Source organism: Elephas maximus, chromosome 27 (genome assembly GCF_024166365.1).
Source record: "Elephas maximus indicus isolate mEleMax1 chromosome 27, mEleMax1 primary haplotype, whole genome shotgun sequence".
In the NCBI taxonomy this organism is placed as follows: Eukaryota; Metazoa; Chordata; class Mammalia; order Proboscidea; family Elephantidae; genus Elephas; species Elephas maximus.
The window spans coordinates 36,283,892-36,310,944 of record NC_064845.1 but is presented as its reverse complement, the minus strand read 5'-3'; the positions used below and the strand labels follow the sequence as shown (position 1 = coordinate 36,310,944).

The 27,053-nt window shown below is 39.1% G+C and overlaps 1 protein-coding gene across 8 annotated transcripts in view; it reads left to right on the top strand.

Annotated features, from left to right (window-relative positions):
* HACL1 (2-hydroxyacyl-CoA lyase 1) overlaps positions 1 to 27,053 on the top strand; it is a 71,459-nt gene that overhangs the window by 25,472 nt on the left and 18,934 nt on the right. For all 8 annotated transcript variants that reach the window (XM_049870983.1, XM_049870982.1, XM_049870985.1 and 5 more), the window contains 7 exons: positions 144 to 279; positions 11,801 to 11,906; positions 13,543 to 13,626; positions 14,809 to 14,910; positions 16,718 to 16,872; positions 17,478 to 17,636; positions 21,789 to 21,896. In XM_049870983.1, the coding sequence (XP_049726940.1) occupies positions 144 to 279; positions 11,801 to 11,906; positions 13,543 to 13,626; positions 14,809 to 14,910; positions 16,718 to 16,872; positions 17,478 to 17,636; positions 21,789 to 21,896 (850 nt within the window). The remainder of the gene's footprint in view (positions 1 to 143; positions 280 to 11,800; positions 11,907 to 13,542; positions 13,627 to 14,808; positions 14,911 to 16,717; positions 16,873 to 17,477; positions 17,637 to 21,788; positions 21,897 to 27,053) is intronic.

Here is a 27,053-nt window from a genome sequence, read left to right as displayed (position 1 = left end):
AAAAAATGAGGCCAAAGCTGTGGTGAATGCATCTGTGTGATGGTGTACGAGCCCCATGACCTTTGAAAAGCTCTAGAAGCAATTGCGTGTGAACTATGTAGAGGGTCACAGTGCATTGTCCGATACCTTTGCATTTCTTGCAGGTGCTGCGTATGCCCACGCAGAAGAGAGTATTGGGAAATTGGTTGAACAATGTAAATTGCCATTTTTGCCCACCCCCATGGGAAAGGGTGTTGTCCCTGACAACCATCCGAACTGTGTCAGTGCGGCTAGATCCAGGTGCGTAGCATTCCTGATTTTAAATACAATGGCTTGGCGGACTTTTGGCTAATTTAAATTGTTTTCTGACCTTAATGAATCTAGAGAGAAGTTTGAAAGAATCGTATAAAAAAGATCAGGAAACAAATTTAAACACACCTGTTTCTTTTTAGCCTTTTCAGCACTTTAAAGATGCATTTCTACTATCTTCTGGCCTTCATGGTTTCAGATGAAAAGTCTACAGCCATTCAAATAATTGTTCCTACATGTCATGTGTCACTTTTTCTGGCTGCTTTAACTTCTACGTTTAAACCTTTTCTTGAATTCTTATAATAGTGATCTCATGTAATATTTGTCCTTTTACGACGAATTTCACTCAGCATAATGCCTTCCAGATTCATCTATGTTATGTTTTGCAGATTCATCATTGTTCTTTATCTTTGTGTAGTTTTCCATCGTGTGACTTTGTTTATCCATTCATCCATTGATGGGCAATGGATGTTTGTTTCCATCTTTTTGCTATTGTGAACAGCACTGCAGTGAACATGGGTATGCATATATCTATTCATGTGAGGCCCTTATTTCTCCAGGATATATTCCAAGAAGTGGGATTGCTGGATCATATAGTACTTCTATTTTTAGCTTTTTAAGGAAGTGCCAAATCAATTTCCAAAATGGTTGCACCATTTTACATTCCCACCAGCAGTGTATAAGTGTTCCAGTCTCTCCACAACACCTCTCCAACATTTATTATTTTGTGTTTTTTTGGATTAATGTTGAGGTGAGATGATATATCACTGTAGTTTTGATTTGCATTTCTCTAATGGCTAATGATCATGAGCGTTTCTTCATGTACCTGGTACCCCTTGAATGTCTTCTTTAGTTAAGTGGCTGTTCATATCCTTTGCCCATTTTTTAATTGGATTATTTGTCGTTTTGTTGTTGGGGTTTTGCAGCATCCTATAGATTTAGAGATTCGATGCTGATTGGATTTGTTGTAGCCAAAAATTTTTTCCCAGTTTGTAGGTAATCTTTTCACTCTTTAGGTGAAGTCTTTGGAAGAGCATAAGTGTTTGATTTTTAGGAGCTCCCAGTTATCTAGTTTCTCTTTTGGTGTTTGTGCATTGTTAGTAATGTTTTGTATTCTGTTTATGCCATGTATTAGAGCTCCTAGCATTGTCCCTATTTTTTCTTCCATGATCTTTATCATTTTAGATATTGTATTTAGGTCTTTGATCCCATTTTTGAGTTAGTTTTTGTGCATAGTGTGAGGCATGGGTCTTGTTTCATTTTTTTGTAGATGGATATCCAGTATACCAGCACCATTTGTTAAGGAGACTTGTGTTTTCCGTTTAACTGACTTTGGGCCTATGTCAAATATCAGCTGCTCTTAGGTGGATGATTTTGCATCTGGATTCTCAGTTCTGTTCCTCTGGTCTATGTATCTGTTGTTGTACCAGTACGAGGCTGTTTTGACTACTGTGGCAGTATAATAGTTTCTAAAATCAGGTATTGTGAGGCCTCCCACTTTGTTCTTCTTCAGTAATGCTTTACTTATCCAGGGCATCTTCCCTTTCCATATATGAAGTTGGTGATTTGTTTCTCAAAAAAAATGCCATTGGAATTGTGTTGTATCTATAGGTTGCTTTGGGTAGAATAGACATTTTCACAGTGTTGAGTTTTCCTATCCATGAGCAAGGTATGTTTTCCCATGTATGTAGGTCTCTTTTGGTTCCTTGCAGTAGTGTCTTGTAGTTTTCCTTGCATAGGTCATTTATGTCTCTGGTTAGATTTATTCCTAAATATTTTATCTTCTTGGGGGCTATTGTAAATGGTATTGATTTGGTGATTTCCTCTTTGACGTTCTCTGCTGGTGTACAGGAATCCAATGATTTTTGTATGTTTATCTTGTATCCTGATACTTTGCTGAACGCTTCTGTTAGTTCAAGTAGTTTTCTCGTGGATTTTTTGAGGTTTTCTGTATGTAAGATTATATCATCTGCAAATAGAGATACTTTTACTTCTTCCTTACCAATTTGAATGCTGTGTATTACTTTTTCTAGCCTAAATTCTCTGGCTAGGACCTTCAGCACAATGTTGAATAAGAGTGGTGATGAAGGGCATTCCTGTCTGGCTCCCGTTCTCAAGTGGAGTGCTTTCAGATTCTCCATTTAGGATGATGTTGGCTGTTGGCTTTGTGTAAATGTCCTTTATTATGTTGAGGAATTTCCTTTATATTCCTATTTTGCTGAGAGTTTTTATCATGAATGGGTGTTGGACTTTGTCAGATGCCTTTCCAAATCAATTGATAAGATCACGTGGTTCTTGTCTTTTATTTTTGTGATGGATTACACTGATTGTTTTTCTAATGTTGAACCATCCCGCATACCTGGTACAAATCCCAGTTGGTCATGGTGAATTATTTTGATATGTTGTTGAATTCTGTTGACTAGAATTTTGTTGAGGATTTTCTGCATCTATGTTCATGAGGGATATTGGCCTGTAATTTTCTTTTTTTTTTTGTGGTGTCTTTACCTGGTTTTTGTATCAGGGTTATGCCGGCTTCATAGAATGAGTTTGAGAGTATTCCATCTTTTTCTGTGCTCTGAAATAGTGGCGGTGTTAACTCTTCTCTGAAAGTTTGGTGGAATTCTCTAATGAAGCCATCAGGGCCAGGGCTTTTTTTTTGGGGGGGGGGGGAGTTTTTTAATTCCATTTTCAATCTCTTCTTTTGTTACAGGTTTATTTAGTTGTTCTACCTGTGTTTGTATTAGTTTTGGTAGGTACTGTGTTTCTAGAAATTTGTCTGTTTCCTCTAGGTTTTCAAATTTGTTAGAGTACAGTTTTTCATAGTATTCTGTTATGATTCTTTTAATTTCAATTGAGTCCATTGTAATGTTGCCCATCTCATTTCTTATCCGGGTCATTTGCTTCCTCTCCTGTTTTTCTTTTGTCAATTTAGCCAATGGTTTATCAATTTTGTTGATCTTTTCAAAGAATGAAATTTGTCTGTTTCCTCTAGGTTTTCAAATTTGTTAGAGTACAGTTTTTCATAGTATTCCATTATGATTCTTTTAATTTCAGTTGAGTCCATTGTGACGTTGCCCATCTCATTTCTTATCCGGGTCATTTGCTTCCTCTCCTGTTTTTTTTTTTTTTTTGTCAGTTTAGCCAGTGGTTTATCAATTTTGTTGATCTTTTCAAAGAATGAGCTTTTGGTGTTGTTAACTCTTTCAGTTGTTTTTCTATTCTCTATTTAATTTAATTCTGCTCTAATTTTTATTATTTGCTTTTTTTCTGGTATCCAAGGGCTTTGTTTGCTGCTCTCTTTCTGTTTGTTTGAGTTGTAGGGTCAGTGCTTTGGTTTTGGCCCTTCTTTTTGGATGTGTGCATTTATTGCTATAAATTGACCTCTGAGTACTGCTTTTATTGTGTCCCAAACGTTCAGGTAGGGTGTGTTTTCATATTTGATTCTGTGAATTTCTTTATTCCATCCTTAATTTCTTCTATAACCCAGTAGTTTTTGAGCAAGGTTTTGTTCAGTTTCCATGTGTTTGGGTTTTTTTCCTTGCTTTTTCTGTTTTCCATTTCTGCTTTTATGGCTTTGGTCAGAAAAGATGCTTTGTAATATTTCGGTGCTTTGCTTTATGGACTGATATGTGGTCTACTCTGGAGGATGCTCCATGTGCACTGGAAAAGAATGTATACTTGGCTGCTGTTCAGTGGAGTGTTCCGTATATGTCTGTGAGGTCAAGTTGGTTGAGTGTGGCATTTAGATCTTCTGTGTCTTTATTGAGCTTCTTTCTGGATGTTCTGTCCTTCACTGAAAGTGCTATGTCGAATTCTCCTACTGTTATTGTAGAGCTATCTGTTTTCTCTTTTCAATTCTGTTAGAGTTTATTTTATGTATTTTGGAGCCGTGTCATTGGGTGCATAAATATTTAATATGATTATGTCCACCTGGTGTATTGACCCTTTCACCATTATATAGTGTCCTTCCTTATCCTTTATGGTGGATTTTACTTTAAAGTCTATTTTGTTAGACATTAATGTTGCCACTTCTGCTCTTTTTTGATTGTCGTTTGCTTGATATATTTTTTCCACCCTTTGAGTTTTAGTTTGTGTCTTTAAGTCTAAGATATGTCTCTCATAGGCAGTGTATAGATGGATCGTGTTTTTTTAATCCATTCTGCCACTCTCTGTCTCTTTATTGGTGCATTTAGTACAGTTACATTCAGCGTAATTACTGATAGGTATGAGTTTAGTGCTGTCATTTTGATGTATTTTTGTGTATGTGTTGTTGGCAGTTTCTTAATTTCTTCCACTTAATTTTCTGTGCTGAGTCATTTTTCTTTATTTTTTTTTTCATATTTTTCATTGTTGATTTTGTATTTGCTGAGTCTATGTTTTTCTTGTTTTTTATTTTGACATGTAGAATTGTTAGATTCCTTTGTGGTTACCTTAATATTTACCCCTATTTTTTGAAGTTTAAACCCATCTTTTATTTCTTTATATCACCTTGACATCCTCTCCATATGAAAAATCTATGACTACATTTTTTAGTCCCTCTTTTGTTTTAATGTTGTCATGTTTTACATAATGATGTCTCTGTTTCCCTATTTTCAGTGTTTTAGCTTTAATTTATTTTTGTGATTTCCCTGGCTCGGTTGATATGTGGTTGCTCTGTCCTGTGTTCTACACTTGGGTTGTTATCTGATGTTATTATTTTTCTAACCGGAGGGCTCCCTTTAGTATTTCTTGTAATTTTGGTTTGGTTTTTGCAAGCTCCCTAAACTTCTGTTTATCTGGAAATGTCCTAATTTTGCCATCATATTTGAGAGACAATTTTACTGGGTATGTAGTTCTTGGTTGACAGTTTTTTCTTTCAAGGTTTTATAGATGTCATCCCATTGTCTTCTTGCCTGCATGGTTTCTGCTGAGTAGCCTGAACTTAGTCTTATTGACCGTCCTTTGCAGATGACTTTTCATTTATCCCTAGCTGCTCTTAAAATTCTCTCTTTATCTTTGATTTTGGCAAGTTGATTATCATATGTCTTGGTGACTTTCTCTTGGGATCTGTTTGTGTTTGATGAGCATCTTGGGTAGATATCGTCTCATCTTTCACGATATCAGGGAAGTTTTCTGCCAACAGATCTTCAACAATTCTATCTGTATTTTCTGTTATCCCCCCTGTTTTGGTACTCCAATCAATTGTAGGTTATTTCTCTTGATAGACTACCACATACTTCTTAGGATTTCTTCATTTTTTTTAATTCTTTCAGCAGTTTTTTTTCCTCAGATATGTTGGTGTCAAGTGCTTTATATTCAGTCTCACTAATTCTGACTTCCCAATGGAAGGAGCCTCAATTCTGCTCCTATGACTTTCTATTGAGTTGTCTAATTCTGAAATTTTATGGTTAATCTTCTGGATTTCTGTTTGCTGTCTTTCTGTGGTTTCCTGTAGCTTGTTAAATTTTCATTATGGTCTTCTCTAATCTTCTTGAGTTCCTCTATTGCTTTGTCTGTGTGTTCCTTGGCTTGTTCTGCACTTTGCCTGACCCTTTCCTGATCTCTTGAAGAGGTCTGTACATTAATCTTTTGTATTCTACCTCAGATAATTCCAGGAAGTTCTCTTCATCCGGAAGATTTCTTGATTCTTTGTTTTGGGAGCTTGCTGAAGCCATATGGTCTGCCTTTGTATGTGATTTTATATTGACTGTTGTCTCTGAGCTATCAATTAGTTACTGTTTTATTTTATGTTTGCTTACTGTTTCCTAGCTCCTTGTTTTGTTTTGTTTTGATATGCCCAAATAGGCTGCTCGAGTGAGCTAGTTTGATTATTGGCGCCTTTTTGAAGCTCTAACGTCCTGTTACCAGGTGGTCAGAGCTGTTACTAGGTGTGTGAGCCCAGAAATCTGTTTACTTTTTTTGTATGGATTCAGGTCAGGTATCCGGATAGTTGGTCATCAAGTGTGTGGTGCAGGCTCTCACCTACAGTCCTAGACAGGCAGGGGTGATTGATGTAGGCAAAGATATCTGGCTTAAGTAGGGTGTCAGGTGCCGGGCAAGGCAGGGGGCTGATAGCCGCCCCTGAGTGTCTGTGAGGAAAGCATGTTCCTGTTCCCTAGAGCACATAAGTGGGTGAGTTTTGCAGCTGGACTAGGGGTACCTGCTGCTGCTGGCTCTAAGGACTGGCAGGCACCACTTATTCTTGGACCCCTGTTGCAGGTGGCTAGGTGGTGTGGGTGGCGCTACCAGTCTTCAGGCTTCTGATGTGGGTATGTGAGGACCCTGCTTAATAGGCAGAGCAGTGCCAAATGTCATGAGCCTGCCTCTCCACCATGCAGCTGATACAGTTAAGGTTAGACTTCAGATATATATCCTGTTGTACTGTGCTAATGAGGTCCTACGTTGTTATAATGGGCCCACACAGGTTTATGCAGGGATGAAAGGCATTCAAAGTCCATGTACCCCTTATGCCTGTGCCTAGGCAAAGGAGCTGTTTGCGCCCTGAGTTCCTTTAGGGGAGCCAGCAGATTATTTTTCCCTGTCTGTTAATTTGTTCCCTCTGCAAGGCCAGGAGAATGGCTCAACACGTGTAACAGGGCCTACTTCCAGCCCAGGAGACGTAGCAGTCTCTGAAGCTGACTCAGACCCAGTGCAAAGGGGAAAGGGGGCAGGTAAATGGGAGAGAGGTTTTTCCCAAAGGGAGTTTCTTGATCTGTGCGGTATGTTAGACGCACGTACTTACCTTTTACCAGTCGAGCACTGCATTTCACTGATTCTGGAGGTGTGAGTGGACTCTCCGCTGCTTGGCCTCTCCTGATGTGGAAAACACATCCTGAGTGCCACTGTTTGCCTCACTGTGCTCACACCAGTGGATCCGGCCTGAAGGTTACTGCTTTCTGCCAGGTCAGGTCTGGCAACTCCTTGCTGCTTCTCAACCGTCTCTCCTTCCCCCTCCCACTCCGCCAGCTTCCTTAACTTTGCTTTTGATGTTCAAGGCTCCTAGATTGTCACGTATAAGTTATTCACTTGTTTTTTCAGGTCTTTGTAGTAAGAGAGGCCACAGGAAGTATCTGACTACTCCACCAGCTTGACCCCACCTCTTTTTTAAGAAACAAAAGTTTACAGATTTGTGGTCCCCTGTGTATATTTCCTGATCCCATTCCCTTCTTTGATCTTCACAGTTAACCACCATCATTTGTTTTGTGTTTTTCATATTCTTATGCATGAACTAAAACCAATTTTTAGAGCTTTAAAAATGTCATGTTTGCTGATTGATCTTTGTTGCTCATTTAGTGCCATCTTAATTGATTATGCTTTACTTTTTATTCATATTAGTATATTTTGTGCAGTAACCAAGTTAATTCTTGCACTATTAATTAAGATTTTTTTGGTGTGTAGATATTTTAGACTGATTTGAGTTGAAGTTTATCTTCATTCCAGCCAAATTTTTAGAAGATATTGTTAGTGACATTAATAGCATGAAAAAGATACTTGAATCAATAATTGTAAGGGTTTTAGAGTCTTGTCATATGCAAATCTATTCTGCCAATTGCAGTTTTTATCAGTTTGTTAATTGGGTGCCACAGAATCAATAGAGTAAATGAAGATGCTTTTTTGGAGAGTATACTTGAAATGATAACTGAATTTCTGTGAAAAATAGCGCAAACGACTAAAGAAGACAAAAGCAATAAAAACAGACCTGGTAAAAGATAGGAAAAAAGGGAAATAGCCAGGAACCAAAAGAGCAGAGAAAGGAAGGAAAAAAAAAAAATAGCATTTATGGTAATTAGTTCTCTTGGAAAAAAGCAGAGACATACAGATCGAGTTAATTATAACAACAACTGTGTGCATTACAAGAGCCACATCTGAAACAAAATGGTACTTCTTACAAATAAGACCGGGCAGAGATGTATGAGGTGAATAGAGAGAAAGCAGGGGTGGCCATGTTAATATCAGACACTGTGGATTTCAAAGTAAAAATCATTAAAAGAGGTTAGAAATTATTTATTTTTGCTGCTTTTTTTTTTTTTTTAATTTTTATTGAGCTTCATGTGAACGTTTACCAATCAAGACAGTCTGTCACATATACGTTTATATACACCTTACTCCATACTCCCACTTGCTGTCCCCCTAATGAGTCAGCCCTTTCAGTCTCTCCTTTCGTGACAATTTTGCCAGCTTCCAACCCTCTCTATCCTCCCATCCCCCCTCCAGACAGGAGATGCCAACACAGTCTCAAGTGTCCACCTGATATAATTAGCTCACTCTTCATCAGCATCTCTCTCCTACCCACTGTCCAGTCCCTTCCATGTCTGATGAGTTGTCTTCGGGAATGGTTCCTGTCCTGGGCCAACAGAAGGTTTGGGGACCATGACCGCCGGGATTCTTCTAGTCTCAGTCAGACCATTCAGTCTGGTCTTTTTATGAGAATTTGGGGTCTGCATCCCACTGATCTCCTGCTCCCTCAGGGGTTCTCTGTTGTGCTCCCTGTCAGGGCAGTCATCGGTTGTGGCCGGGCACCAACTAGTTCTCCTGGTCTCAGGATGATGTGAGTCTCTGGTTCATGTGGCCCTTTCTGTCTCTTGGGCTCATAGTTATTGTGTGACCTTGGTGTTCTTCATTCTCCTTTGATCCAGGTGGGTTGAGACCAATTGATGCATCTTAGATGGCCGCTTGTTAGCATTTAAGACCCCAGAGGCCACATTTCAAAGTGGGATGCAGAATGTTTTCATAATAGAATTATTTTGCCAATTAACTTAGAAGTCCCCTTAAGCCATGGTCCCCAAACCCCCGCCCTTGTTCCGCTGACCTTTGAAGCATTCAGTTTATCCCGGAAACTTCTTTGCTTTTGGTCCAGTCCAGTTGAGTTGAGCTGACCTTCCATGTATTGAGTATTGTCCTTCCCTTCACCTAAAGTAGTTCTTATCTACTAACTAATCAGTAAAAAAACCCTCTCCCACCCTCCCTCCCTCCCCGCCTCGTAACCACAAAAGTGTGTGTTCTTCTCAGTTTATACTCTTTCTCAAGATATTATAATAGTGGTCTTATACAATATTTGTCCTTTTGCCTCTGACTAATTTCGCTCAGCATAATGCCTTCCAGGTTCCTCCATGTTATGAAATGTTTCACAGATTCGTCACTGTTCTTTATCGATGCGTAGTATTCCATTGTGTGAATATACCACAATTTATTTACCCATTCATCCGTTGATGGACACCTTGGTTGCTTCCAGCTTTTTGCTATTGTAAACAGAGCTGCAATAAACATGGGTGTGCATATATCTGTTCATGTGAAGGCTCTTATTTCTCTAGGGTATATTCCGAGGAGTGGGATTTCTGGGTTGTATGGTAGTTCTATTTCTAACTGTTTAAGAAAACGCCAGATAGATTTCCAAAGTGGTTGTACCATTTTACATTCCCACCAGCGGTATATAAGAGTTCCAATCTCTCCGCAGCCTCTCCAACATTTATTATTTTGTGTTTTTTGGATTAATGCCAGCCTTGTTGGAGTGAGATGGAATCTCCTCGTAGTTTGAATTTGCATTTCTCTAATGGCGTTTTTTTTTTTTTTTAATGGCTAATGATCGAGAGCATTTTCTCATGTATCTGTTAGCTGCCTGAATATCTTCTTTAGTGAAGTGTGTGTTCATATCCTTTGCCCACTTCTTGATTGGGTTGTTTGTCTTTTTGTGGTTGAATTTTGACAGAATCATACAGATTTTAGAGATCAGGTGCTGGTCGGAGATGTCATAGCTGAAAATTCTTTCCCAGTCTGTAGGTGGTCTTTTTACTCTTTCGGTGAAGTCTTTAGATGAGCATAGGTGTTTGAATTTTAGGAGCTCCCAGTTATCTGGTTTCTCTTCATCATTTTTGGTAATGTTTTGTATTCTGTTTATGCCTTGTATTAGGGCTCCTAAGGTTGTCCCTATTTTTTCTTCCATGATCTTTATCATTTTAGTCTTTATGTTTAGGTCTTTGATCCACTTGGAGTTAGTTTTTGTGCATGGTGTGAGGTATGGGTCCTGTTTCATTTTTTTGCAAATGGATATCCAGTTATGCCAGCACCATTTGTTAAAAAGACTATCTTTTCCCCAATTAACTGACACTGGGCCTTTGTCAAATATCAGCTGCTCATATGTGGATGGATTTATATCTGGGTTCTCAATTCTGTTCCATTGGTCTATGTGCCTTTTGTTGTACCAGTACCAGGCTGTTTCGACTACTGTGGCTGTATAATAGGTTCTGAAATCAGGTAGAGTGAGGCCTCCCACTTTCTTCTTCTTTTTCAGTAATGCTTCACTTATCCGAGGCTTCTTTCCCTTCCATATGAAGTTGGTGATTTGTTTCTCCATCACATTAAAAAATGACATTGGAATTTGGATCGGAAGTGCATTGTATGTATAGATGGCTTTTGGTAGAATAGACATTTTTACTATGTTAAGTCTTCCTATCCATGAGCAAGGTATGTCTTTCCACTTATATAGGTCCCTTTTAGTTTCTTGCACTAGTACTTTGTAGTTTTCTTTGTATAGGTCTTTTACATCTTTGGTAAGATTTATTCCTAAGTATTTTATCATCTTGGGGGCTACTGTGAATGGTATTGTAGAAATTATTTGTTTTGAGGAAAGACAAAATACATAATTAAGACCTAATATAGCAGTGGTTTTTTTTTAATAGCATGAAATATATAGAAGGAAACTATTAGAGATATACTTGGTATAGTATTTCTGGAAGCAACCTGGGAATATGAATCGGTAGCCTTAAAAATAACTCCTTCTAGGAGTCAGTGTGAAGTGTGCATTAAAATCCAAGCACAGATATTCAACTTAGAACTAATAACATAGAAAATATCCAACAGTGGAGAAAAGATTATTTATATAAACTACAGTATATATATATGTTCAACATAATATGTCACCTTTAAAAACCTTATATAAGAAAAACTTAATGTCAAAAACATTGATGAGAAGCAAAAGTACATGAGACAGTATTATAGTATATGAGCTCAACTATGTAAAAAAACACCCAAAAACAAAACCAAACCCACTGCTGTTGAGTCGATTCCAACTCATAGCGACCCTATAGGACAGAGTGGAACCACCCCATAGAGTTTCCAAGGAGCGCCTGGTGGATTTGAACTGCCATCCTCTTGGTTAGCAGCTGTAGTACTCAACTACTACGTCACCAGGGTTTCCATAAAAATATACACACATAGAAAAAAAGACTAGATGGAAATATGCCAAGATTTTAATAACAGTTAATAAGGTGTCAGTGTTGCGTGATTTGATTTTTTTTCTTCATCCCTTTTTTTTGATCTTTCTAGATTATCCACTGTGGACTTGCATTAGTTTTTATAAGTTGGCTTAGAAATTTTAGTTTGAAAGATCAAACTAACCCTAGTGCTGATTCTGAAGTCTAATGTAAACTCCAAATTGTTTATTTAAACTTTTCCAAATACTTCAGATATTAATTTTAGAATCGTTCAAATAAGAAATATAAACTTCTTGTGTCATATCAGATTGTTTTTCTCATAGGGCTTTACAATTTGCTGACGTAATTGTGTTATTTGGTGCAAGATTAAATTGGATTTTGCATTTTGGACTGCCTCCACGATATCAACCAGATGTGAAGTTTATCCAGGTACTCGGAGAGGAGGGATTTAAATCAGAAAAAAAAAAAAAAATTTTTTCAGAGCTATCTGTAATTCACTGTTCTCCCTCTCAGCCTTTACCAGCCCCTCTTTCTTCTTGGCTTTTGTAAAGAACCATTTCTCTTTTTACAAAAGTAGAATTTTATAAGTTATCTGAAATAATTATAGGTACTAAGTAAGCTGCCTTTTCAAGCCCAAGAAACATAATGTGCCAGTTTGGTCATACTCAGAAACCCTTCAAAATCAAGTTTTAAATAGCTTGAAAAATAAGCATAATTTGCCTCTTCTCCATTAAAACAACAACAACAAACAGTTGCCGTTGCGTCAGCTTCAACTCATACCAATCCCGTGTGTGTCAGTAGAATTGTGCTTCATAGGGTTTTCAGTGGCTCAGCTTTTCACAAATAGATCTCCAGACGTTTCTTCCAAGGAACATCTGGGTGAACTTGAACCCCCAACCTTTTGGTTAGCAGCCAAGCATGTTAACCGTGTGCACCACCCAAAGGTTCCCCTCTTTTCCATAGTACAAGAATATTTCAAAGTGGAAAAGAAGTTTAAGTAGTAAGGTAAGTTAGAATGGAATATTCAGTGTTGTTAGAGATTGAATTCTTCATTTAGATGCCAAAATTTTCTTTTACTCTTTGGTTGGAAATCTCTAAACTATGCTGCATTTACCTGTGTTGTTAAACAAGGGGTCTGGAACACACTGTGACCCCTCTTTGATGACTCTCCTATCATTATGACCGTCTTTATAATCCAGATTCCTAATGGGCATGCGAAGTACTGCCAACGTGGCATAAAAACCTATCGGCCCTATAGAAATTGGCTCCATCCCATTTTATATTTGACGAACCCACTGTAATTGCTGTTTTCTCCCTTTATATCTTTTACTTCTTAAGGTGTCAATGTCTAATAGCCCTTTTCCCCCCTGGGACAGTTGAAAACTAAAGCCACAAATAAGCAAGACCATGGATGTACCTGGAAGATGCTGTCATCCCTTGATCACAGAGTAAAGTCCATCTCCTTTGGGCAGCTAAATTATTCCTAATTAAGACCTATTTTCACTTGCCCATCCAGAAATGGGCTTCTGAGTAACTGGGAAGTAACCATGCCATGCTGTAGGAGTGGTTCACAAAATGTGGTCCCGGGACCAGCAGCATCAGCATCACCTGCTACCTGTTAGAAATGCCAGTTCCCAGACCCACCTCAGACATATTCAGTCAGAAACTCTGGGGGTGTCCTCTTGCAGGTGCACTCTTTATTTTAACAAGCCCATCAGGTAATTCTGATACACGCTCAAGTTTGAGAACCCCTGCTGTAGATAGGAATTCCCAGTGTAGAAAACTAGAACCTTATTATTGCTTAGATTTAAAACCATAATTGATCAGGTCAAACACACCAAAATTCCACGAGCAGATTTTAAAATAAGGGAAAGTGATGAAGTTCTCTACTAGCTATGATACTCATGTAGTTCTGTAGATTTTTACTTTTATTAAAGGACTTCTTGAGTATCACATTTTTTTGTCATACGTTGTATATACATAGTTAATGTATTCTACCTTAGTTGACTTTTTAAAGATTTTAGGAATAAACATAGCTTGTTCTTCAGCCTTGTCTCTCTTTTAGGTTGATATCCGTGCAGAAGAGTTGGGGAATAATGTAAGGCCTGCTGTCGCTTTGCTTGGAGACATAAATGCCGTAACTAAACAGGTGAGCACTTTGCCTGAGTTTTCATTTTTGTGGATTGGTCCTTGAAGAACAGTTCTTGAAAACATTTCTGTCTTGATTCACTTGGTGACTGGACTGTTAATACTGGTTTTAAAGAAAATTTATGATGAAAAACTATTCTTGAATATACTTTGTTGGAACTTGATGAATATAACTCCTTGCACATAGACCGTTTCATATGAGTAAGTTAAGCATTTCTAGAAGGTGACTGAAAGTTTAAAGTCATTCAGTGGGCAAAATAGTGATTTACTAAATAAGATCCGGCTATAGGGTCGCTGTGAGTTGGAATTGACTTGACGGCAGTGGGGTTTTTTTTTGTTTGTGTCAAAAATTGTAATATAGCTTCCAGAGGAACTGAATTTACAGCCAAGAAATGGCTTAGGCACTGAGAAGATCTAACTTAATATTTCTTCAGGCAATAAAGAGCTTTTTATTCTTCAAACTATAATTGGTGACTTGTCCAGGTTCCGATTATTTGTACATAATTTATACATTTCATTGTAATAGATAAAATATTGTCATATTCATTATTTGATTTTGGTTGGTATAAACTGGTGTTATTAACATGATTATACAATTAAAAAAAAAAAACAAACTGCCAAACCCATTGCCACTGAGTCAATTCTGACTTATAGCAGAGTAGAACTGCCCCATAGGGTTTCCAAGGAGTGTCTGGTGGATTCGAACTGCCGACCTTTTGGTTAGCAGCTGAGCTCTTAACCACTGCACCACCAGAGCTCCAATTATGCAACAGTAGCATGCAATTCCAAATTACGTATTAAAACACTGTAGAGCATTTGTTCTTTGTCATAGCAATCTGAGGATGTTGGCCTTCCTGCAAGGGTTTAATGGAAGGTAGTGGATTTCCTTCTAGTGTCAAAGGCTGAGGAGGACTTAGGAACCCCTGCCTGTGAAGTGTAGCTGTGTCCTGTGGGAATCCCAGCATCTAGCAGAAATCCACACTGATTCAGGCAAAAGCTTTCCATGTTACCCATTTACCTTCTATCAGCCGTTGGCTGCCTAAAGAGAAACCAGCAAGCATAAGAGTGATGTGAGGGGTAGGATAGGAGAGTATTATTGTCTCCTTTAATAAGAGGTTGTTTTTATGTTAATATGATATAAGTTTGCTTTCAAAAAGGTAAGAAAAAGTTTGTGGTGTTTTAGCTTTTGGAACAATTTGATAAAACACCGTGGCAGTATCCTCCAGAGAGCACATGGTGGAAAACTCTGAGGGAAAAAATGAAGAGCAATGAAGCTGCATCCAAGGTAATATGGGGCCCACTGAAACTCAAGAAAGCCTTAGGTTCATGGTTCATTTAGTTCTGTCATAATGCAACATACGCGTTCCTAAAAATCCCTGGGCTACGCAAAATCACTCAATGAAAACCACAGGGCTGACGAGCAAATACAATTACGAGTGCAATACTCAAAAAGTTTTTGACACATAAAAATAAGGTGTTGTGTGCGCCACTGAGTAGCACAGATTTACACACAGTAATAAAAAAAAAAAAATTTTTTTTTAAGTAGTTCAGAAATGCATGTATACAACAATAAATATGGTACTCTTCCTTGAAAAGGACCTGAAGTTTGTATGGAGAAGGGGACCTTGAAGGGTTGCAGCTTGTGTATTAGGGAGAAGTGGTAGAAGGAGGGTCATCCAAAATTGGACAGAAAGTTTTAACACCAGTTTTGGATGGGTGTGGCTCATTGTCCTCAGTTTGATGTCAAAATCAAACATCACAGTTAAGCAACCTTTCACAGCCTGAAATTCTGAGGCATGTTTTTTTTTGCATTAAGATGTACGTTCTTCGAGACATAAATTTGTAACAGCTCTTTCATTAAAATTGAAAAATTGGTCCAATGTATAGCCTTCTTTTTCAATTAACTTTTTTATCACTGCTGAGAATTCTTTTGCGGCTTTCTCATCTGCCCTCGTGCCTTCGCCTGATAGCCGAAGGCTTTGGAAATTGTAGAGATACTTGAAACTATCAAACCATCAACTGCTAGCACTGAAAGGAGCTACTTGCAGGAGTTGATGATTTTTGTTTAAAGCCTTCATATATAGATGGTGCTTTATTTTTGACCGTGAGAAAGGTTGCGTCTGACTTTTTTTTTGCTGTTCTACGTTTTCCTACCCATCTTGGTTCAGCTGGGTGCAGCTTTTTGCTTTTACCTAGTGTTTCTTACTGACAGAATCGTGCATAAGCCAGTACAAATCGTGTTGGAACAAATTCACATTTTCAAAACAAGCATTATAGCACCACTTAGTGTACATGATTCCGTCTTAGGCTGAAATTTTCATCAGCGACTGTTTCTCCTGTCAGGAAAAAAACAAAGCAAAATTTTTTTTTAAGGAGGCAGCCTCAATTCTGTTTCCTGAATCGTATCATTTTTATTCTCCTTTCTTCCGTAACTTAAGAGGAAAGGAACTGACCTTTGGCCCCTGGCCCAGGGGCCACTCATCCATCTTGGATACAATCTCAGACCAAAGTAACATGGGGCAGGGGCAGTACTGGGGCTGATAGGGCCAGTGGGATGTTGCTGCTAATGCCCTGCGAGGCTTTCTCTCAGTTCCAGTAGGCATATGGCTAGGCAAAAGGCGTTTACTTGACTCTTTTCTCCTCCAGTGAGGGACTCCCTAGTATAGTGGGTGTAGTGTATTTCCTTTACCCTCCAGTATATGTGGGGGGTCGGGGGGGAGAAGCAGATTTTCAGATGGTGTGGAAAATCTTGACATTTTTATTTTAAGTTTAGGGGCAAATCTTAAATGAAATATTCTAGAACAAAAATTTCACTTTTTCCAATGCAGTGTTTTCTTAAGAATGCTTAAATGAGATTGATTGGTTTTGTTTAACCCAGTGTTTCATAGCTGTCTTTAGTAAAGGGACTCTCGTTATTCTCAGCGTGTCCCCTAGGATTATTTCTAGGTCACTTAGCTTCTGAGAGTAGCCATTTCACAGCCATGGGGATACTTGTAATTATTGCCTAGTGGTTTGCCAAATAGGTTTTATAATAGCTTATGGACATGGTTTATTTTCATTGTATTCGAATCTCTTCCCTTCTGCTGTTTTAGGAATTAGCTTCCAAAATATCTCTACCTATGAATTATTACACAGTATTCTACCATGTTCAAGAGCGACTACCCAGAGACTGTGTTGTGGTAAGCGAAGGAGCAAACACTATGGACATTGGACGCACTGTGCTTCAGAACTACCTTCCTCGTCACAGGCAAGTCTTCCAAAAAAGAAAAATAGAGCTCTGTTATTTAATTTTAATGTGTTAAACACAATAAAAACCCACTGCTGTCGAATCGATTCTGACTCATAGCAACCCCATAGGGTTTCCAGGGCTGTGATCTCTATGGAAACAGACTGCCACATCTTTCCTCTGTGGGGCCGCTGATGGTTTCAGACTGCCCACGTTTCTGTTAGCAGTTGATCGCTTTAAGTGTTAAACACGATACTGCAGGTTAATAAAACATTTGAGAATTATATATCTTCATTGTATAAGGGTATAGTTCATAAAAGTAATTCTTAGATTAGGTTTTGTAGTTTTTATGCTTGATACACGCTAACGATCATGTCATAACCTGTATACTCAGTGTTCCCGGGATATATTCATAGTCTTCCAAGCAGTCACAAGTATCATTGTCCTCTTGTTCTGCTTACCCTGGCCAATTTATTTCTTCATGTTCTAGTAATTTTATATCGAAGAAAGAATGGTTTATCATTTATTTTCCCATGAGCCATGTGAATGCATCCAGAAGGCTTGTGCTAACCCAACCCTCTGTAACATGGCCCAGAAAGTTTCACTGTAGCTTTGTTTCCCGACAGGCTTGATGCTGGTACTTTCGGAACAATGGGAGTCGGTTTGGGATATGCCATTGCAGCCGCTATAGTGGCTAAAGATAGAAACCCAGAGCAGCGGGTCATCTGTGTGGAAGGAGACAGTGCATTTGGGTTTTCTGGCATGGAAGTGGAAACCATCTGCAGGTAAAACAGCATCTTGGGCCCGAGCATTTTCATTTTCCAAAATACGAAAAATTATACAATAAAACCCACGCACCTAACAGGTCTTCATCAAGGGTTCCCCATGTGCCAGGCACTGAGGATAGGAATAAAAATAACCCGGAGTCTTTCTGTTTAAGGATAGCATGTTCAAGGCTGCTTCTGGGGTCAGATGGCCTGGATTTAAACACTGGCTCTACCATGTCCAAGCCAAGTGACTTTGGTTAAGTTTTAAATAAGAACGGTAATATGGCTACCTTAGTGGATGGTTATGAGAAGCAAATAAGATCATCCAGGTAAAGGTGAGTGTTCATTGGATATGAGCTGTTCCCATGATGTTAGGGGGATTTGTGGGGAAACTCCTGAGTTGTAGATCCTTCTTTAGGAGTACAGGGATTTTTTTTCCCTCTCTGTATTGAACTGTAGTAAAACCGTTCTAGTCTTAGCCAAGGCTCTCAGTAGAACTTTTGTAAATCATGGTTTGGGGCTTTTAAAACTTTGGTACGTAAAACTCTCAAGATCAGGAAGAAAGTTTATGCCTGTTAGAGTGTCTGTATTGACACCCAAGTGAACTGATAGACCAAAAGATGATTTGTGGGAAAGCCAGCCTTCTAGAGAATAGTGATTCCCTTTTAGTATGGAAAGCAAATGCTGTTGTTGTTATTAGGTGCCGTTGAGTCAGTTTTGGCTCACAGCTACTCTGTGCACAACAGAATGAAACACTGCCCAGTCCTGTGCCATCCTCACAATCATTGTTACGCTTGAGGCCGTTATTGCGGCTACCTTGTCAGTCCATCTCATTGAGGGTCTTCCTCTTTTTCCCTGACCCTCTACTTTACCAAGCAAGATGTCCTTCTCCAGGGACTAGTCCTCCTGATAACATGTCTAAAGTATGTGAGATGAAGTCTCACCATCCTCGCTTTTAAGGAGCATTCTGGCTGTACTTCTTCCAAGACAGATGTGTTTGCTCTTTTGGCAGTCCATGATGTATTCAATATTCTTCGCCAATACCATAATTCAAAGGTGTCAATTCTTTGGTCTTCCTTATTCATTGTCCAGCTCTCCTGTGCATATGAGGCAATAGAAAATACCATGGCATGAGTCAGGCACACCTTAGTCTTCAAAGTGACATCTTTGCTTTTCAACACTTTAAAGAGGTCCTTTGCAGCAGATTTGCCCAATGCAATGTGTCTTTAGATTTCTCGACTGCTGCTTCCATGGCTGTTGATTGTGGATCCAAGTAAAATGAATTCCCTGACAACTTCAATCTTGTCTCCGTTTATCACGATGTTGCTTTTTGGTCCAGTTGTGAGGATTTTTGTTTTCTTTATGTTGAGATGTAAACCATACTGAAGGCTGTGGTCTTCGATCTTCATAAGTAAAGTGTTTCAAGTCCTCTTCACTTTCAGCAAGCCAGGTTGTGTCATCTGCATAATGCAGGTTGTTAACGAGTCTTCTTCCAGTCCTGATGCCCTATTCTTCATATAGTCCAGCTTCTTGGATTATTTGCTCAGCATACAGATTGAATAAGTATGGGGAAAGGATACAACCCTGATGCACACCTTTCCTGACTTTAAACCACATAGTACCCTCTTGTTCTGTTCGAACGACTGCCTCTTGATCTATGTATAGGTTCCTCATGAGCACAATTAAATGTTCTGGAATTCCCATTCTTCGCAATTTTATCCGTAATTTGTCATGACCCACACAGTTGAATGGCTTTGCATAGTCAATAAAACCCAGGTAAACACCTTCTGGTATTCTCTGCTCTCAGCAAGTATCCATCTGACATCAGCAGTGATATCCCTGGTTCCATGCCCTGTTCTGAATCTGGCTTGAATTTCTAGCAGTTCCCTGTCAATGTACTGCTGCAACTGCTTTTGAATGATCATCACCAAATTTTACTTGAGAAATACCTAGCACGTTCTTCCCTTTTGGTTCTGTAACTCCAGGTCTTTGCACATGTCATTATAATGCTTTGTCTTCTTGAGCCCCTTGCTTTGAAATTTTCTTTTCAGCTCTTTTCTTCATTTCTCCTGTTTGCTTTAGCTACTTGACATTCAAAAGCAAATTTCAGAGTCTCCTCTGACATCTATTTTGATCTTTTCTTTCTTTCTTGTCTTTTTAATGACCTCTTGCTTTCTTCATATATGATGTCCTTCATGTCATTCCACAACTCGTCTTTGGTCATTAGTGTTCAATATGTCAAATCTATTTTTGACATGGTCTCTAAATTCAGGTGGGATATATTCACTTTTGTACTTTGGCTCTTGTGGACTTGTTCTAATTTTCTTTGGCTTCAACTTGAACTTGTATATATGACCAATCGATGGTCTGTTCCACAGTCTACCCCTGGCCTTGTTCTGACTGATGATATTGAGCTTTTCCATCATCTCTTTCCAAAGATATAGTCAGTTTGATTCCTGTGTATTCCTTCTGGCGGGGTCCACGTGTATAGTTGCTGTTTATGTTGTTGAAAATGGTAATTGAAAGAAGACGTCATTGGTTTTGCAAAATTCTGTCATGCAATTTCCAGTGTCGTTTCTATCACCAAGGCCATATTTTCCAACTACCAATCCTTCTCTGTTTTCAGCCTTCCTATTCCAATCACCAGTAATTATCAGTGCCTCCTTATTGCATATTCAACCAATGACAGACTGCAGAAGTTGATAAAAACCTTCAATTTATTTGTCTTTGGCCTTAGCAGTTGGTACGTAAATTTGAATAATAGTCATATTAACTGGTCTTCCTTGTAGGCGTGTGGATATTATCCTACCACTGACAGCATTTACTTCAGGATAGATCTTTGAAATGTTCTTTTTGATGATGAATGCAATGCCATTCTTTTTTAAGTTGTCATTCCTGGCATAGTAGACCATATGATTGTTCAATTCAAAATGGCCAATACCAGTCCATGTCAACTCACTAATGCCTAGGATATCATACCTATGTTTATGTGTTCCGTTTCATTTTTGACGATTTCCAGTTTTCCTAGATTCGCACTTTGTGCATTCCACGTTCTGATTATTAATGGATGTTTGCAGCTGTTTCTTCTCATTTTGAGTCATGCCACATCAGCAAACGAAGGTCCTGAAAGCTTGACTGCATCCACATCATTAAGGTGGACTCTACTTTGAGGAGGCAGCTCTTTCCCAGTCGTCTTTTGAGTGCCTTCCAACCTGGAGGGTTCATCTTCTAGCACTATATCAGACATTGTTCCACTGCTATTTATAAGGTTTTCACTGGCTAATTTTTTTCAGAAGTAGACTGCCAGATTCTTCTCCCTAGTCTGTCTTAGTCCAGAAGTTCTGCTGAAACCTGTCCACCATGTGTGACCCTGTTGGTATTTGAGTCCCAGTGACATAGTTCTAGCATCACAGCAACACTCGGGCCTCTACAGTACAGCAAACTGACAGATGCGTGGGCAGAGCAAATAGTTACCCAAATCCTGTCATTTAACACTATGCAGTTTAGTTTTATTTTTTACCACTTGGCCTCAGAAATTTATCTGTAGAAAATAAAACCCATGTTCTTTTGTCAGTCATTAATAAGGTTGAATCAGACCTTTTTTGTCATTACCATACTGTTTAGCACATTGTTAAATACTGTCTTTCTCCTGATGAAATCATATAAGGTCTTTCTAATCATGAGTGAAGTGGTTTGAGGGCAGAGAATGTTTTCTTGTCCCTTGTGTGCCTCCCACCGCATCAAGCATATGCTGGTTGTCTAAAAAAAGCTCAAAAAATAAAAAGATGCTTTTCAAACAGACTCTGAGGTGATGCTTCAGAGGCTATTAAGTAGGGAAGGTGTGTTCTTACTAACATTTGGGTCTATGAAAATCAAAACTCAGAGAAGCTTAAGGTTTGCTCTAGGTCCATAGGTAAATAGTAGTAGAACCAGAGAAAAATTTAGGTCTGCTGGCCCCAATCTTACGTACTTTCTACCATTTCATGATGTCTCTGTTAATGGTTTGATAGTCTTTATTAAGGTAATAAATGCCTAATTTTTAGCCCGACTCTAATGCTGCCAAAAAGCATACAGAAAATGGTAACCATTTTCAGTTGAAATCTCAACTGAAAGAAAAGAAATTGCTTCAGAGTTAAGATGACTTTCTTTGTACTTTGCTCTCAATTTTAGGTACAACCTGCCGATCATACTCTTGGTGGTGAATAATAATGGAATTTACCAGGGTGTTGATGCAGGTACTTGGAAGGAGATGTTAAATTTTGGAGAAACTGCTACCGTGTGAGTAACCTAGAACAAAGTAGATGCACTCTCATGATTTTAACCTGTCTTTAAAAATTCTGCTACATCTGAATGTGCTTATGTGGTGCGGGTATTTGATTCGATTATCAGCCCCTCTCAGTGGCAGGTTGTGCACGACCCCTCTTTGCACAACCATTCATGATTGGGCGCTTCAGTAAATACGATGATTATCTGGGACCGCTGAAGACTCGGGTGGATGGAGCTGATGTCTAAGCCTTGTTAATTAGAGGGCTTATTGCAAAATGCCTGAAGTACCAAGGGACCATTCCTTATCCGTGCATTATGTCGGCATGTAGATGTCTGCAGATTAGTTATGATCCGGAGATCGTCCTGCCTTTTATCACTTAGAGCCCTGGTGGTACAATGGTGAAGAGCTCAGCTGCTAACCGAAAGATCGGGCAGTTTACCCACCAGCCGCTCCTTAGAAACCCTAATGGGGTAGTTCTACTTTGTCGTGTAGGGTCGCTATGAGTCACAATTGACTCAATGGCAAGGGGTTAGGTTTTTGGTTTTTATCACTTAGCTAAATCACGATCATCTGATGACAGAGCTAAACTAAGACAGTGTTGGAGCTGGCCATGCGGTGTGAGGGGATGTGGATTTCTGTTAGCCTGGGGGATGGTATGGGTGGGGAATACTTATGTTTGTTTATGCCTCACAGACTTCATTCCCAAACTACTATATATAATGGAGTTGAAGTTATTTGTTGTTTTGCAGTAACCATTCCTCTCTTCTTCTCTTGGATTTGTAATAGTTGATAGTGTGGTCTGCGCTGTCTAGTAAGGTAGCCACTAAAACCAAAAACTAAACCTGTTGTAGTTGAGTCAATTCTGACTCATGGTGACCCCCACGTGTTTCAGAGTTGAACTGCACTTCATAGGGTTTTCAATGGCTATACTCTTATGGCAGTGTATCGCCAAGCCTTTCTTCTGTAGCACCATTGGGTGAATTCAAACCGCCAACCTTTCAGTTAATGGCCAAGAGTTTCCTTGGTTTAACTAGCCACAGTTCATGTGCTCAGTAGCCACAGGTGACTAGTGACCATCTTATTGGATACTGTAGATATAAAACACTTCATCATGACAGAAAGCTCTATTGGACAGCAATAGATAGACAATAAACCAAGAAGTAAATCCGTCCATTTATGGACAGCTGATTTTCGACAAGAGGTTAAAGTCCATTCAATGGGGAAGAAACAGTCTCTTTAACAAATGTGCTGGCAAAAATGGCTACCCATTTGCAGAAAAATGAAACAGGATCCATACCTCAGACTATACACAAAAACTCAAAATGGATCAAAGACCTAAATGTTAAAGCTAAAACCATAAAGTTCCTGGAAGATAATATAGGGACAAAACTATGGGACCTAATTTTCTTTAGAAATAGATTATCAACCACAATTACAGATGCACAATCAACAGAACACAAAATAGTTAACTCAAAAGAATAAAAAGAGACCCCACAGACTGGGAAAAAAATCTTAGGAGTGACATATCTGAGAAGGGCCTAATCTCTAAAATATGTAGAAAACTTCAACAACAAAAAGACAAACCAATTTAAAAATAGGCAAAGGGCATGAATAGACACTTCAGCAAAGAGGACGTTCAAGCAGCCAACAAACACATGAAAAGATCCTTGCGATCATTAACCATTAACCAAAAACCAAACCAAATCAAGTCGATTCTGACTCACCAACCCTGCAGAGAGATGCAGATCAAAACTACAATGAGATATGTCAGTCCTGCAGAAGTGGCACTGATCAAAAAAAAAAAGAAAAACAGAAAACAACAAATGCTGGCGAGGTTGTTTAGAGATTGGGATTCTTATACACTGCTGGTGGGATTATAAAATGGTACAACCACTGTGGAAAACTGTATAGTGCATCCGCAAAAAGCTAGAAATAGAAATACCTTATGATTCAGCAATTCCACCCCAGGTATATACCCTAGAGATCGAATAGCAGTGACACGAATAGACACATGCATACCTAGGTTCATTACAACTTTATTCACAATAGCAAAAAGATGGAAACAGCCTAAGTGCCCATCAGTGGATGAATGGATAAACAAACTGTGGTATGGAATACTATTGAGCCATAAAGATGAATGCTGCGTTCTTGAAACATATTTTAACAAGGATGAATCTGGAGGACGTTACGCTGAGTGAAATAAGCCAGTCACAAAAGGACAAATATTGTACAATCTCACTATTATAAAAAGAAAAGAATAGATATACATACAGAAAACAACATTATTTGGTGACTACCAGGGATGGGAAAGGGAATCACTTTCTAGATGGTGGATACTTGTTATTTTTGGTGATGAGAAAGACAATAACAAATGCAGGTGAAGTCTGCACAATTTGGCCAAAGTAAATCAGTTTGTCGTACTGTAGGGGCTTGTGTGTTGCTGTGATGCTGGAAGCTATGCCACCGGTGTTAAGATACCAACAGGGTCAGCCATGGAGGACAGGTTTCAGCTGAGCTTCCAGACTAACACAGACTAGGAAGAAGGACCCGGCAGTCTACTTCTGAAAAGCATTAGCCAGTGAAAACCTAATGCATAGTAGCGGAACATTGTCTGATATACTGCTGAAAGATGAGCACCCCAGGTTGGAAGGCACTCAAAAGATGACTGGGGAAGAGCTGCCTCCTCAAAGTAGAGTCGACCTTAATGATGTGGATGGAGTCAAGCTTTCGGGACCTTTATTTGCTGATGTGTCATGACTCAAAATGAGAAGAAACAGCTGCAAACATCCATTAAAAATCGGAACCTGGAATATACGAAGTATGAATCTAGGAAAATTGGAAATCGTCAAAAATGAAATGGAACGCATAAACATCAATATCGTACGCATTAGTGAGGTGGAATGGACTGGTATGTGCCATTTCAAATGGGACAATCATATAGTCTACTATGCTGGCAATGACAACTCGAAGAGGAATGGCATTGCATTCATCATCAAAAAGAACGTTCCAAGATCTACTGTGAAGTACAATGCTGTCAGTGACAGGATAATATCCATACGCCTACAAGGAAGACCGGTTAATACGACTGTTATTCAAATTTACGCACCAACCACTAGGGCCAAAGATGAAGAAATAGAAGATTTTTATCAGCTGCTGCAGTCTGAAATTGATCGAACATGCAATCAAGATGCATTAATAATTACTGGTGATTGGAATGCGAAAGTTGGAAATGAAGAAGGATCAGTAGTTGGAAAATATGGCCTTGGTGATAGAAACAATGCTGGAAATCGAATGATAGAATTTTGCAAGACCAGTGACTTCTTCATTGCAGATACCTTCTTTCACCAACATAAACGGCAACTATACACATGGACCTGGCCAGATGGAACACACAGAAGTCAAATTGACTACATCTGTGGAAAGAGACGATGGAAAAGCTCAATATCATCAGTCAGAACAAGGCCAGGGGCTGACTGTGGAACAGACCGTCAATTGCTCATATGCAAGTTCAAGCTGAAACTAAAGAAAATCAGAGCAAGTCCACGAGAGCCCAAATATGACCTTGAGTATATCCCACCTGAATTTAGAGACCATCTCAAGAATAGATTTGATGCATTGAACACTAGTGACCAAAGACCAGACGAGTTGTAGAATAACATCAAGGACGTCATCCATGAAGAAAGCAAGAGGTCGTTGAAAAGACAGGAAAGAAAGAAAAGACCGAGGTGGATGTCAGAGGAGACTCTGAAACTTGTTCTTGAGCATCGAGCAGCTAAAGCAAAAGGAAGAATTGATGAAGTAAAAGAACTGAACAGAAGATTTCAAAGGGCCTCTCGAGAAGACAAAGTAAAGTATTATAATGACATGTGCAAAGAGCTGGAGATGGAAAACCAAAAGGGAAGAACATGCTCAGCATTTCTCAAGCTGAAAGAACTGAAGAAAAAATTCAAGCCTCGAGTTACAATAGTGAAGGAGTCCATGGGGAAAATATTAAATGATGCAGGAAGCATCAAAAGAAGATGGAAGGAATACACAGAGTCATTATACCAAAAAGAATTAGTCAATATTCAACCATTTCAAGAGGTGGCATATGATCAGGAACCGATGGTACTGAAGGAAGAAGTCCAAGCTGCTCTGAAGGCATTGGCGAAAAACAAGGCTCCAGGAATTGATGGAATATCAGTTGAAATAATTCAACAAACAGATTCAGTGCTGGAGATGCTTACTCGTCTATGCCAAGAAATGTGGAAGACAGCTTCCTGGCCAACTGACTGGAAGAGATCCATATTTATGCCTATTCCCAAGAAAGGTGATCCAACCAAATGTGGAAATTATAGAACAATATCATTAATATCACACGCAAGCAAAATTCTGCTGAAGATCATTCAAAAACGGCTGCAGCAGTATATCGACAGGGAACCGCCAGAAATTCAGGCTGGTTTCAGAAGAGGATGTGGAACCAGGGATATCATTGCTGATGTCAGATGGATCCTGGCTGAAAGCAGAGAATACCAGAAGGATGTTTGCCTGTGTTTTATCGATTATGCAAAGGCATTTGACTGTGCGGATCATAACAAACTCTGGATAACACTGCGAAGAACGGGAATTCCAGAACACTTAATTGTGCTCATGAGGAACCTTTACGTAGATCAAGAGGCAGTTGTTCGGACAGAACAAGGGGATACTGATTGGTTTAAAGTCAGGAAAGGTGTGCATCAGGGTTGTATTCTTTGACCATACCTATTTAATCTCTATGCTGAATAAATAATCCAAGAAGCTGGACTATATGAAGAATAATGGGGCATCAAGATTGGAGGAAGACTCATTAACAACCTGCGTTATGCAGATGACAGAATCTTGCTTGCTGAAAGTGACGAGGACTTGAAGCACTTACTAATGAAGATCAAAGACCACAGCCTTCAGTATGGATTACACCTCAACATAAAGAAAACAAAAATCCTCACAACTGGATCAATGAGCAACATCATGATAAATGGAGAAAAGATTGGAGTTGTCAAGGATGTCATTTTACTTGGATCCACAATCAACAGCCATGGAAGCAGCAATCAAGAAATCAAAAGATGTGTTGCATTGGGCAAATCTGCTGCAAAGGACCTCTTCAAAGTGTTGAAGAGCAAAGATGTCACCCTGAAGACTAAGGTGCGCCT